The 14,388-nt window shown below is 31.7% G+C and overlaps 1 protein-coding gene and 1 long non-coding RNA gene across 6 annotated transcripts; both read left to right on the forward strand.

Moving 5' to 3' along the window:
* The first annotated feature begins 2,140 nt into the window (after positions 1–2,140).
* LOC144564044 (protein RER1B-like) lies at positions 2,141–6,631 on the forward strand. 5 transcript variants are annotated; one of them, XM_078313540.1, is made up of 4 exons: positions 2,141–2,378; positions 4,028–4,370; positions 5,264–5,444; positions 6,346–6,631. In XM_078313540.1, exons 2-4 carry the CDS (start codon positions 4,033–4,035, stop codon positions 6,394–6,396), a joined length of 570 nt encoding a protein of 189 aa, XP_078169666.1. In that variant the 5' UTR covers positions 2,141–2,378; positions 4,028–4,032; the 3' UTR covers positions 6,397–6,631. The 5 variants fall into 5 exon arrangements, with proteins under 5 accessions (XP_078169666.1, XP_078169667.1, XP_078169665.1 ...); XM_078313541.1 differs by having other exon boundaries at positions 2,146–2,378; positions 4,025–4,370; XM_078313539.1 differs by having other exon boundaries at positions 2,179–2,382.
* Positions 6,632–11,581: 4,950 nt separating this feature from the next.
* On the forward strand, positions 11,582–12,504 carry LOC144564631 (uncharacterized). Its single transcript, XR_013514681.1, has 2 exons — positions 11,582–11,832; positions 12,134–12,504. It is a non-coding gene; the product is annotated as an uncharacterized LOC144564631 (long non-coding RNA).
* Positions 12,505–14,388: the final 1,884 nt, after the last annotated feature.

The raw sequence follows: 14,388 nt of genomic DNA on the forward strand, positions 1-14,388 counted from the left end.
CACTGCCATTCTCCATTTGAAACTACTGTTTTGACTCTTTGGGCAACAATTTGCTATGGGAATAGTTCATGCCGTGTGATCTAATTAAATTTACTTTTTATGTATTGATTGATGATGGTGAACCGTTTGATTCCAGCAGGAAATTTTTTAATGGTTGTGTGTATACACTATGGTGCTTGCTTTGATGACAAATAAGTATGCATATTTTGTTAATATTTAGAAAATTATCTTTGTAACGTTGAAGCAAAAGGTATAATTCTGAACTCATAATATCATATTGGGTTTCTCTTCATTTTTTGCATGTTCATCATTTTCATCTTAAAATACAACCGATCTTATAACTTTAAAAACATCGAATTGGTCCATGCTATAAAATATCGAATTGGTCCATGTTATAAAAATTCAAAAAGAGAAATAATAATAGACCTATAAAATGAGTAATTCTGCGGTTAAACTGAATTATGAAATACACATACTAAGAGAGAAGTAACTAATCTATTAACTCCTAATCTAAAAGAGTTACAAGCTTTCCAAAATTTATAATACAATTATATGAGTAGAACTAGGGTGTTCTTAAGCTCACCACCAAGTTTTTTGTTAATTCAATTTCAAAACCTACTGGATTGACTTTAAATGACGAATCTAAAACGTTAAAACTAATCTACTTCACCAGTGATTTATGTGTCAAATTTATATATTTTGGAATTAATTTGTATCACATCAAGCAATAAAAAATAAAAATAAAAATAAATGTATTAAAATTAACTTATAAATTTTTTTTTTTAGCTTAACTTTATATTAAATTAAATCGAAAGTTTATAAATTTAACATGTAAACTCTACACTCGTGATGAATTGATCATTTGTTATTGGAAGTCATTCCAATAAATTTTGGAGTTAAGTTCATCAAAGAGCTTGATGAGTTTGAAATATCCTAGTTTTAATCTAATTATATTGTTTAGAGAATAAAAAAACTTCGGTCAAAACATAATATGAGAAACTTGTGCAAATAGAAATGCCTCCATGCCACGGAACATATCGTCAACAACTTTGATTAATAGAAGAAAAAAAATGTGTGTTGAAATTTTATCTTTGCCCCCAAATAAAGAGTGCTTTATGTTGTTATCTACAAGTTACATCAAGTGTTGAAGAAAGAAAATAAAAAAGTTCTCGTAGTTGTACAGAATAAATTTAGTACTCTTGCGTCACATTTTTTTTTTTTGAGAGAAAAATAGTGATTCCTGCCTACAAATTTCATTCTCTTGCGTCATTTTTATATACTATTTGCAGGCACAAATTCCTACTGTTGAAATTATGCGATTCCTACATGTTTATATTTATATTGCCATCATGTGTTTAATCTTGAATTGTTTCATATTTCAATTTGTATAGTCAGGCATTTACAATATTTTACGAGGATATTTGTGCGGTAAATGGCACAAATGGAATGAACAACTAATACCGAAGACACAACTTCAGGAATTAAAAGATCTTATTGAATTTGATATGGGGCAAATTTTTGTCAAAATAACCTTCGAAGTTCGAAATAGAACAACTAATTTCTATGCATTATTTTTTCTTTTTAAGATAATAGGATTTTTGACGGTCTTAATGATACTATAAAAATTGAAAAGTTACAGTATTTACCGTTTATCATAAAATTAAATATTACTAGTAATTTGCAAATTTAGCTACGTCTAATGGATTGTTATCTAATATTCAAACTATATAAAATCTAATAGGCAATTTTAATGATCCAAGGGTGCTATCAATTGGTACACGCCAAAATAATGCGAGTAATTTATGTTCGTGTATTTGATTTCCATTACCGTCTATTTAAAATTCCAAACAACTCGTCAAATACAAACTTGTTAAATCAATGAAATGAAATTATAGCTTCTATCAGAATTTCAAAAAAAAGAAAAAGAAATTAACAGGTAAACGTAACTATATGATATATCGTTGTTAATAATTTATGCTTATTTCAATCGCTTCTCTTTTTAGTAATCTCCTTTAAAGCTGGGGGTAAACCGTGGAAATCAATAGTTAGCGTATAACAGGAATCAATCTCCAAAGTCCAAACACAAGCATGTGATTATGTGATCAACTGCGTAAAAGAGCGTACCAAACAGATGTACAATCCCCCAAACTAATTTCCACGTGTACTATCTCTTCTTTGTTTACCTTTCTACTAGGTGAATTAACGCTCTCCCAGTCTAGCGTCGTTCCCTTCCAACCAACTTGTCCGTATCCCCTCTCTCTCTCTCTCTCTCTCTGTGTAGCGGATCGTATCGCCTGATCTGAAACCCTAACCTTAGCCGAATCTCGCCGGAGGCTGCTCTCTGGCGATCTTCGACTCCGCCTAGCCTAGATCAGGAGGTAGGTGTGCTTATGCAAACCCTAATTTTTCTTAGCTTTTACATTGTTAAATGGAAGGAAACGAAATAAGATTAATTGAGATTTGCTAGGTTGGGATTAGGATTTTGGTTCATAAATCTCTAGATGGTACTTTTTTCCGGGGGAAAATCCAAATCTTGTGTAGATATGCAAGCTGAGTATTGACCAGCTTGGGTCAGGCCTTCATACTTTGTGTCAGTTTGCACAAAAGCTATAGCATTGCCTATCCATAGTAATAATTCTCCTTTTGAATTAGTATCGTAGTAATACTTGAAGAACTTCAATTCCTGTTTTGGGTGCCTTTCCACCGTTTTTTTTAAGGCTTAATGTCACTTCTGCTCCTATATGAGTGTCTTGAAATAGTATCCTCAAATTGGGATAGAGTATAGGGAATTTAAAATTTACTAATTTTGATTATTTTCATAGGTAAAGTGAGCTAACTAGTATAATTGAGTACGTTGTTTTCTTACAGTTATAATCCTAAATTCGTGTAGTAAGGGTGCTTTAGTAAATTTTGGTTATTTTGAAATTTTACTGAATACATGTAGTAGTCTAGAATAGTAATAACGAGACATCTCAAATCATATTGTTCCCTCAATATTGTTTTCTGAAGGTACTATATTTATACTATATTGAATTGGAAACCCATGCATGAGTAGATCAGCATTAAAAGCTTATAACTTGTGGATGAAATATTATTACTGAAAGAAATCTCATTTCGTTTTCAGTTGAGTCCTATTTTTATCTTAGGCATCTTAGCAAAATGTTTTTTAAACTGACATTCTTCTAATAATTTATCTTAGAACTTTCAACAAAATTTTTTTTTCTCTGAAAAAAGTTGTTAATGCACAAATCCCCCTAATTGAACATTTGAAGAAATATATTGTTGACTAAACTCAATGATTATTTACTTATTTATGTTAGACTACATTAAGAAGGATATGAGCTAGACTAAGTTGCTACAGTCTTTTCAGCTTGCAAGCTATGCTATCATTGTTGCATGAATGAATGCTACTGTATTGAGGCACTTGTCATTAGAGACTAGCTTTTTGATAATATCGCAAAAGTGGTTATAAGATACATTTTTCTTTTTCAAGAGGAAATTAGTAGTTCGTCTACTTAACATAATAGCATGATGCATTTGTATTTCCAACAAAGTTGCTGGGTACAAAATGTGGTATTATATAAATACTTTTTGACATAAGCAATTTATTCTTTGTTACTGCACCTGATGCTCTTATTTCTAGAATAATAGGATTAGAAGAGAAGAACTTAGTCATGTCTTAGGTACATTGGGTGAAATCTATCTAGCTTATACAATTTCCTTTTATTTTACTTCTGTATATGTATGTTATGTTTTCTTTTTGCGACTTTTCATCCTTTTTATGATAAAATACTTGTAGTAGGAGCTAACTTAGAACCTATCAGGACCAAATATATGTTAAATGGACCAGCATTCAGACCCAACTGCGAGCAACGAATTAAGATTGCGGCAGTTATTTGAATTGCACTAAATTCATTGTCAGCTAGGCTGTTGATATTTATCTTAGATGTTTAGAACAAACCCTCTTTGCCCTTAGTTTTCCTTTTCTTTCCATTTATCTTCTATATGCTTAATTCTCAAGCAGCAGCAGACATGGAGCAACCAGCTGGTGATCCAATACCATTCGACAAGTTTCGCTCCGATTTATCACGGAAGTTCCAGTACTACCTTGACAGGGCAACACCTCACACTGCTGGTAGGTGGGGTGGGACCTGTGCTGTTGCCCTGTTGTATGCTGTGCGAGTTTATTTTTTGCAAGGGTTCTACATTGTTACATATGGGCTTGGAATATACTTGCTCAACCTGTTAATAGGGTTTCTATCCCCCATGGTGGACCCTGAGCAGGAGGTCTCTGATGGGCCGGCCCTCCCAATGAAGGGCTCTGACGAGTTCAAACCCTTTATTCGCCGCCTCCCTGAGTTTAAATTCTGGTAAGTTTAATTAGTTTCCTTTTTGGGCTGAGTGGATTAAGTTTGTTCCTTGATTTTTGCCTTGTCAAACTTCAACACAATTTTATGTTTGTTGGAGCTAGTACTAAAACAACACTTGAATTGTACTGTGGAACTGAGATCTGTAGTTAATGGAATGATTGTGAATCAGTCTATTGCGTACTACAGGATTTTTTATCTACCATATATTTGTGCGTAATGCCTAATATTTCTTGCAAACGTAACCAATGTTTAGATTTTTACACGTCTTAGTGAAAACTCACTATTAGATGATTTTTAAAAGTTTCTGATTTTGAATAAACTGATCATAAAGAGGCTTGGTCTGGTGAATATTAATTATTTTAGTAATTCTGCATTTAGTTAAACTTGAATTTCACAGTTGGGTTCTATGTGCACATAACACAAGAATGTGTAAGTTGTAAATATGGGAAAGAAAATTATTTTGGAAAATGATGAAAATATGGGCCTGCTTTGCAATAAGCTGTTTGTTATATGCAAGATGGCTGGTATATACTGATTAGAGGACCATATTTCAAAGTTTGGGTTTTTCTTGCTAGATATTAACTAATACAAAATCAAGCCAATACTTGCTAGTATCACATATAGTAGTTATCTGACTGGTGCAGTATCAAATGAAACGAAATTATATTAGATAATATGTAAGTCACCCCGAAACAAAGCTGGCACATTGCAGAAAATGTTACTCTACCTGGCTTGAATATTGTAGTGATCAATTTTCAAAAGAACTTTCTTCTTCATAGCTTGAAAGTTCAACAAACCCAAGGAGAAAACAAAAGTTGAAAGTGGCCAAATCCCAAATGAAACCAACATGTATACTAGTACCATAATTATTGTGGTTGTTCTTCTTGCTTCAGGTACGCCATCACAAAGGCTCTGTGTATTGCTTTCATGATGACCTTCTTCTCAGTTTTCGATGTACCAGTCTTCTGGCCAATTCTTCTCTGCTACTGGGTGGTACTTTTCGTTCTTACAATGAAGCGCCAGATCCTACATATGGTCAAGTACAAGTATGTGCCTTTCAACTTAGGCAAGCAGGTGAGCACAGCTTTCTTTTTCTGATTTTGATTTTCCGTCTTTACTATAATTGCTCATAATTAGAAACTGCTGATAGTTTAGTTAGTTTGGTTGCTAGGTTGCAACTCCTTTTTGTGTTTTTATTTGCTAAAAATCAGGATAAAAGGAGGCTTTTGGTGCGAACTTTTTCTTAATTGACATTTACCATGGTTAAATATTGGATTAAATCATGGTTTGATGAATAATTGAATGTAGATTGTCCTAATTGCATGATTTGCTTATAAATTCCATTAAAGCACGTAGTAGAGAGAATATATGATATTGAGTTATGACGTGTTTCATCCTGCATTGGTATACTATATGTGGATTGCTGGATTTCAGAATTCAGAAGTTTGTACTCTTATTACCTTTTATAGGGTTAATAGTAGTGTTTTGCATTAGAGAAATTTCAAAGCTTAGAGGAGTCTTTTCAGTTGGTTTTGTTCTCAGTAGTGTTGCTTCATTTGAGAAACTTGAATTAGCGGAGTCTTTTAGTTGGGCCTGTTATCATTTTATCTGTATTTTTCAAAAACTTGCATCTTGAAAATAAATTGATATGTTTTTGGTCTGTAAATTCATATAATTGAATTTATTGTTATACAGTGGACTTGGTAAAAGTTTAAACAAGGTTTGATTAATAAAAGCAAACACAGTGCTCTAGTTGAAAAAAAGGCCATATAAAGTAGCATAGTCAAATGCTAAATTGGAACAATCATTGGTCTCTGCTAGATCTCAACTGAACACAATAAGAGAAAAAATGGTCACAATAGTATGGTTGTGGTGCCATTTTATAATTGTACAATTCAAATTTATCATAGTCCAGTATCATATAATCCATCCTTAATTTTCCCCTTATGTTAACTTAATTGTGTCCTTTGGTCAGAAATACGGTGGAAAGAAGAGCTCTGCAAGCAGCAGCGTGTCAAAAGATTGATATAGGATAGGGTTTGTTTGCTGTGAAAGGAATACAGCTTGCAAAAGGGAAGAAGAATTTGTTATCTGATTTTCCAGAATATTTGAAGATGAAACCTATACTCGAATTCTTTGTCAGTTGGTTGTAATAGTCTACCCTAGGACATCAAAGTATTTCCTAATTCATTTTTTTTACTATTATTTTATCTCGTGCAAATTCCATATTTTAAGTTTAATTAATTACTTCTCCTAGATTACTTGGTTGTTATGCACTTGTGTTATTTATTGCAACTTTCTCATCTATTTAAATCATGCGCGGACCATGCACTTTATTTTCTAACAGTGCACATGACTGTGCTACGCAAGATCCTAGATTTGCGATAACACAATGAATTCTATGCACTTACCAAGAGATATTTTATATGCATGGTCAAGCAATGAACCCATTGAACCAATGCCAACAAATGTAACATGTCACACGTCTAAGAACTAATCAGAGGTCCCAATCAGGCTGTTCTCCAGATTTCCAAATTCATTATCAGATGAGGAACCGTTCCCACTTGCCAAGCAACATTGGAGCTATAAATGCTAAAAATATAATTCTTTTAACCCGCCTGTACAAAGAAATTAACCCATTAATAAATTTGGATGCCCCACAACCCACATCGTAAAGCTTATGTTTTATTAATGTCGCACGCTCGTCATGAGAAACTTGAGGGGGGAATCAAAGCACAGGATTATTTGTCCTCGTGAACTGCCTCCCTTCAATTCTAACTCCAGTTGACTCGCACATGATTTCTTATGCAAATTCGATAAACAATTTTCTCAATTTAAATGTAAGTTTCCAATCTACACTTGGATTGGGAACTACTTATTCGTTAACAATATCTTTAAATTCTTCATTGTAATGAGTTGTTGCTACATTGTCCTTTTTTCGGTGAAGATGGATGGTAGCATATCAAGTACATGCCTCCTGCTCAACATGCACCATTTATATTCTTAATAATCCCAAGTTAAAGCTTAGGGACAGAAAATTTCAAATGAAAATGATCAATGTAACCATCAAAAAAAGAAATGGTCAATGTAAATATTTGAGAATATAAATTATAATGTTTTCTGAGCAAGATAAAAATAGTAACGGTATGGGTAAGTCTCTATACATTATTAAAGCATAGAGCCATAGATGTGTCATTATTAATTCATTTTTTTTTTTTTTTGAAAACTTGGTAGTAGCTACCAAGGTTCATGAGGGGGAATCGAACTCTCGACCTTTGGGTATAATAACTCTAGAACATTTTTCTAGCCAATTGTGCTACCTCTCCTTTCTCCATTATTAATTCATTGGTTGACGGAAATTTTGTAATGAAATATTATTTATACGTCTATCATATTATATGGCGAGAATCAAACACGACAAAAACAACAATTTTTATTCTATTTAAGTGTTCAAACATAAGTGCCAATGATCTCTCAATTATCAGAAATCAAACTATAATATTTGTTAAAAATGTGTAATTTATTATATTTAGTTTTGTTGATATTGCCCTTGGTTTATCTGATGGTCAAAATTATGATTCTTTTTCTTCTTAAAACGATCTAAAGGAGCAAATTTTCTATTGTTATCCCCTGATTTCGTACAGTATAGAAGGCCAAACAAATCTTTAACCAATCCAAAAGCAACCTACTAAGATCCAATATCAATCATTAGTTCCTAATAAAACAATCTCAACTTGTCCCATTCTATAATCACAGATTAGGAAAGGCAACAATTTTTCTACCAAAGATACCGTGACTATTTTTTTTTCTTGAGAAAAATTAGATTTTGGTCTCTGAATTTATAAAAGAGAAAACAAGTTGGTACCCAATATTCTATTTGCACCAAATTAGTCTTTTAATTTAAAATAGAAAAAGCAGAGTTAGTCCTTGAACCAAATTACTATGCTAACCTAAATTAGTCTCCTTTTAAGTTTCACTAAAGAACTGAATTAGAAGGATTAATTTGAGAACACTTGAATGATTAACTTCAAAAAAAAAAAAACGAAGGACATTTTTTATTTGAAATAAAAGTTAGAAGTCAAACCATCCAACTATTTAATATCCATAAAAAATCTTTAATCGGATTTCAATCAAGAGATTTCCTACACAAAGAATATTATCTTTACAAAATTGAAGGACAATTTGATGCAACTCAAAGTCCAACAACCAATTTATTTTTGTTAATTGTTTTTTTTTTAAAACTAAGTACCAATGAGAGTTTAAAAAAAAATGAAACAGAAGTAAAAAACGAAGCTTTATTTTCAGTTTGGTTTTTCTCTTTAACAACATGTTACAAATATCTTATGTTATGAACAAAATCAATGCCGAGTGCCAAGTGTTAACCAAAAAATTATTTATGATCCGACGGCTCAGATCACCAATTGATAAAACGGAAATTTCCGTGGGATGACAAAACGTGGGCTGCTGTAAGCGCACTCCTTCATTAACGATATTTTCTGTGGCATCAACACAATACCACTCCGTGTGACAACTCAACACACACTGAACTTGAGATAATTGTAAAATTTTAAGATGGATAATACACAAAGGTAGGGGTGTAAACGGATCGAATATTATCTAATTTTGTCAGATCATGTATCTGTATTTGAAACTATCTGTATCTGTATTCGAAGTTATCCGTATCTGTATTCGTATCTGAAAAATTATAACAGATAATAATACCGTAATTTTTTTAACTATTCATAACTATCTGTATTCAACCGTTTACACCCTTACACAAAGGTAGGTAGCTTCTAATACCGTAAACGAGCCGAGCTGAGTTAGAAAAATTTCGGACTGGGCTCATGTCAGAATGAGTTGAGCTAAATCAAGTCTGTTTTTAGTCAAGTCAAACACAATCTAACTCGTTAATGCTGCAAGTCATGCATAGACAAAATTATTTTTTTGATCTGATATTACTGTAAGCAGTGTATATATACCACGAGCTTCATTCTTTTACATTGGACACAGAGAGATAATAGTGAAAAAAGTAAAACACTGAGTCATCACGAGCAAAATTGGATTAAGTTTGAACTCGCTAATAATGAGTCGAATCAGAATCAAGCGAACCAATTACAAGTGTTTTTTTTGAACCAGACTTAAGCGAACCCCAAGTTACGATTTTTTTGTCAGCCCTACTAGCTCCTACACGTCAACAAAGGAGTTGAGGCTTTTCGATAGATATTGGACCAAATTCAATTTGATCAGCCGGAACAGTCTGATTTTACATCAAGATTTATATACATATATTTGCATGAATCTTAAAAATATATTTACAAATCTTGATACATATTAGACAAATTCGACTTAACATTAGATCGAATTTGATGCGATTACCTAAGAGTTTTTTCTAAAAAAAAAAAAAAAAAAAAAAAAAAAAATTGGTGCGATTGCTATTGGACCACCACCGATTCCGTCAGCAATCGTTACACTGGAAACGCTTTTTTTCTAGTTCTCAAAGGTTTCCACTTCCCTATTGGCTGTCAACTATTATTATTACCTTGTTAATTATTGTTGCTTCTGATTTCGCATGTTTCGACGACATTAGAAAATCAACCGGATCCCAATAATGCAATGTTTTGCGTTATAAATTATTCAGGCACTTGTTTTTAATGGGTTATTAGTTAGACCCTATGATAATGTGCCGTACTAATATTGCACAATTAATATTTGAAATTTGTGACTATTAACGGTCTCCCAAGAAAATGCTTGGTTATTTTTTTTTATATATGAATCCACTGCTTCTAAAAGTCAACTTACATATATGTTTATTTATGCTTCTCGTTTAAGAGTTGGGCTATGGTGCATTGCAATGCATGGAGGGGTTTGTGCATTGGACCATAAATCTAAAATTCAAAATCTAAATGGCCGATCCAAACCGTTCATCTTGTTCTCCATATTAATATGTGCTTGGAGACCAAATTTTACATTTTTCTGAATTTTTTTACTATTTATTAAGTATTTTACAAAATTGTTGATCCAACGGTGGCTTAACAAAACAGTAAAATCAGCAGCCACCGTTGGATCAACAATTTTGTAAAATACTTAATAAATAGTAAAAAAATTCAGAAAAATGTAAAATTTGGTCTCCAAGCACATATTAATATGGAGAACAAGATGAATGGTTTGGATCGGCCATTTGGATTTTGAATTTTAGATTTATGGTCCAATGCACAAACCCCTCCATGCATTGCAATGCACCATAGCTCAACTCCTCGTTTAATATATATATAGGGTCCGGCTAATTTGCTGCCGGCAGCATTTTTGCCGGAGGTGCTGCCGTCCTTTTTTATTTTTGTGATGTCCAAATAACAAATCCAAACCGTTAGATGTTTAATCTATATTATAATCCACTTGGAGACCAAATTTTACATTTTTTGGAATTTTTTTACTATTTATTAAGCTGGTTTGAAAACTGCTGATTTCAGTAAATTTCTGCAGCATTGAAATCAGTGGTTTTCAAACCAGCTTAATAAATAGTAAAAAAATTCCAAAAAATGTAAAATTTGGTCTCCAAGTAGATTATAGTATAGATTAAATATCTAACGGTTTGGACTTGTTGTTTGGACATCACAAAATAAAAAAAAAGGCGGCAACACTACCGGTAGCAAATTAGCCACAACCTATATATATATATATATATATGTTTGCCATCCACTTAGAAGGATGAATCATATATATACTTCAATTAAAGCAACTACAAAACTGAAATCATTTAAGAAAATTATATAAAATATCTTTTTTACTCCACATTTGTATCCTGTAAAATTATATTGCTTCTTATGTATATTAAACACATATTTCTTTATAAGAAGAGAGAAATTAAAGTATTTATCACTAGAGTCATCCAATCAAGATGTGAGAAATTTAGACAGATGAGATGAAATAGCGATTTTTTTTTTTTGAAGTTGTAACTCTATTTATGCATTATAAATTAAAAAAAATTCAAAACGATAATCATAACAACTGTAAAACAATTAATATCATCGTCAATACTCAATAATATATTATAAAATTTTACTTATTCACTTAACAAATCATTCCATGAACAATACAATATATAGTCTACACTTAATAAATTACATCACAGCCATCTCATAAAAACAGGAATACTAATTGGGGTGCTCAACAGATTCCTTTTTATTTAATTCCCATAACCCAACCTCCTCTCTCTCTCTCTGGCTCTTCTCCTCCATTGAAGCAAAATTCATTGTTTAGTCTCTCTGACTCTCTCTTCCTCTTTCTCTTCCCCATCACCTCGTCTGAAGTGCAAGAAAGAAACAAAAAATGCCACGGCCTAGAGCTTATGAAATGCCACCTAGAGCTTATGTGTTGATCTTTGTTTGTTGGAGCTTGATCACTATCATTACTCCAACACTCATCTTCATGTCAGCTAATGCAAATGCTAATGGTGAATCACAAGGTAATTCTTTTCATCTTAGTAATCTCAACTTGTTTTAAAACAAATCCGGATCCATTTCCTAGTAGAAAATTATTATACATCTGGCATTTCATACCGCTCTCTGGTTATATGTTGCTTGCAAAGCCTTTATTTTTTGAATAAGGTGATTATGATTTACCGATTTCAATATCAATGGTTCAGAATCGAAAGTTTGAAACAATATCTTCATAATACATTGAATTCGTTTTCCTTAAGCTATCAATTGGTACCGGTTAGCTTGAATATTGATCCGTTTTTTCCACATTTTCTTTTAATTGCCAAGATTTGATTACCGATGAAGTCAACGAAATAAAATCAAGGAGAATGATGAGTTCCTTAATGGAGAATGCTCAAGCAAAAAACAGAACAAATGCCACAATACCGTTACTGACAACTCCTCAGGAAGTACCGGTACCGACTCCGACTCCGACTCCTGCACCTCTACCAATGACAGGGATTGATGCCAGGTAACTGGGAGGTTGTTTATTCAACTTTTTGTGGATTTCAGATTTCTTTTTTTTTTGGGATTTATTTTGGGTGTAGAGGCTAGATGGTACAGAAAAAGAGTTTTGCAACTGTTGGATACTTGGATGAATGTAAATTTTATTTCGGACCCAATAGTTATTACTTATTAGATATTATGATTGTTGATCAGTTTTGAATTTTTTTTTTTTTTGAAGTAAAAGTTGGATGTTAAGCCACCAAACCATTTAATATGATTTTTCTCATCCGGATTTCGAATCCATGACTTCTCACATAGAAATTATGTGTCTTTGTTACTAAATCAAATGCTAGTTCTCTGTTTTGAGATTTTTTTTTTTTTGTAAAATATTTTAAGCGAGTATAAGGCACAAATAAGTTTTTCTTTCTTTAAAATACTAAAAATGTATATAATGTGTTTAGCTCTCGCGGTGATCATGCAGATGACTACAAAATAATTATATTATTTAAGGGTTATAATGTAACTTAAGCACATTGCACATATGTCTATTTTCAATGAGTTTCCCAACTGTTGGATGAATGTAAATTTTATATGAACCCTATACTTATTAGTTATTGTGGTTGTTGCTCAAACTTCGTTTTTGAGAACGTTTCTATAAAATATATTAAGCACATATAAGTCACAGATAAATTTTTATTTTTAAATATTATAAAATTACATAATGATAAATGAGGAGAGTTCAAATACTTTCATTTTTTGTGCCTCCGTCATGCTTTCATTTTTAAAAAACGTGAATAACTCAAAATTGTAATAAAAAATGTCAAAATAAAACTGTTAGATGTGATCTCTGTTATTTTCTCTATATGCTTATAAAAAGTTATCACATTTCAATTTTATTTTTATAAGAATTAATAAGTTGAAAAAAATCAACGTCTATAAATTATCCATATTAGTACATTTTTACGAGTTCACGATGACAACTAAAACAATGTTGAAATGTCATAATTTTTTACTTGTGCATAGATAAAATGATGTAGATCATATCCAACATTTTTATTTAGACTTTTAATTTTTAAATTTTGAGTTATTTGTGTTTTGAAAAATAGAGGCATAACAGAGACAAAAAATAGAGGTGTTTAAACCCTCATGATAAATAACATGTTTAGCCTGTAATTCATGCTGATGATCACAAAATAATTATATTATATTTAAGAGTTGTATTAGACTTTACGGACATCACACAGATTGAACTATTCTATCAAGATAGACGAGGAGAGAGAAAATTTGAAGGGATGAATATAGATATTGTGATATTACTATTAAGTTTTTTGCCGCCTTGAAATTTTCTTAAGAAACTTTTTGCTTGTTGAAAGTTGACATGTAAACTTTTTCATAAGAAACCAAGATTTCATCTAAGTACTAGTCAGACAAGGGTAACGCTAATTTTTATAGAAGTATAGGGTTTTGCATGAAAATTTTACTTGAGCTAGAATATGACTCGTGTGGCCCCCAGAAAATGGTCTCTTTCAAGTTTCATTCATGTCTAAAGCGTGCATGCTTGATGTAAAGTTTGTTGATTTGACAAAAATATTTATTACATTTCAAAATTAATGTGGAAAATGCTTTCATTCTTAATTTGAATCTGATGTCACAAATTTTACTGGATAACATCCAAGTAAATAATTTTTCACCTATGAGATATCTTTTCTATTAAAAAAATAGAATATTTCTGATTCGGCATTTTTCCAATGTTAATATGTTATTGTTGCATTCAAAATCTTGAAGTGGGTACAACCCAACACCTATAATTAATTAAAACATGTAACTGTCAGTCCGGTTCGTTTATATGAAACGTAGGAAATTATAATTATAATTATTGCGGTATTAAATTTCTATTACAGACTATTGCTTTCTTTACAGATTGAAGTATGTTTAATTTTCGTAAAAAGTATTTAAAAAATAACATCTGAGGAAACTTATTTTAAAAATAAAATAAAAATAACAACCGGGTCTCAATATTCTTTAATTAAAAATAGAGTAATTATTTCAGTACCCGCACTACATTACCTGCACTGTACCCATTACATTACCTGCAC

Source organism: Carex rostrata, chromosome 13, assembly GCF_964058835.1.
Source record: "Carex rostrata chromosome 13, lpCarRost1.2, whole genome shotgun sequence".
In the NCBI taxonomy this organism is placed as follows: Eukaryota; Viridiplantae; Streptophyta; class Magnoliopsida; order Poales; family Cyperaceae; genus Carex; species Carex rostrata.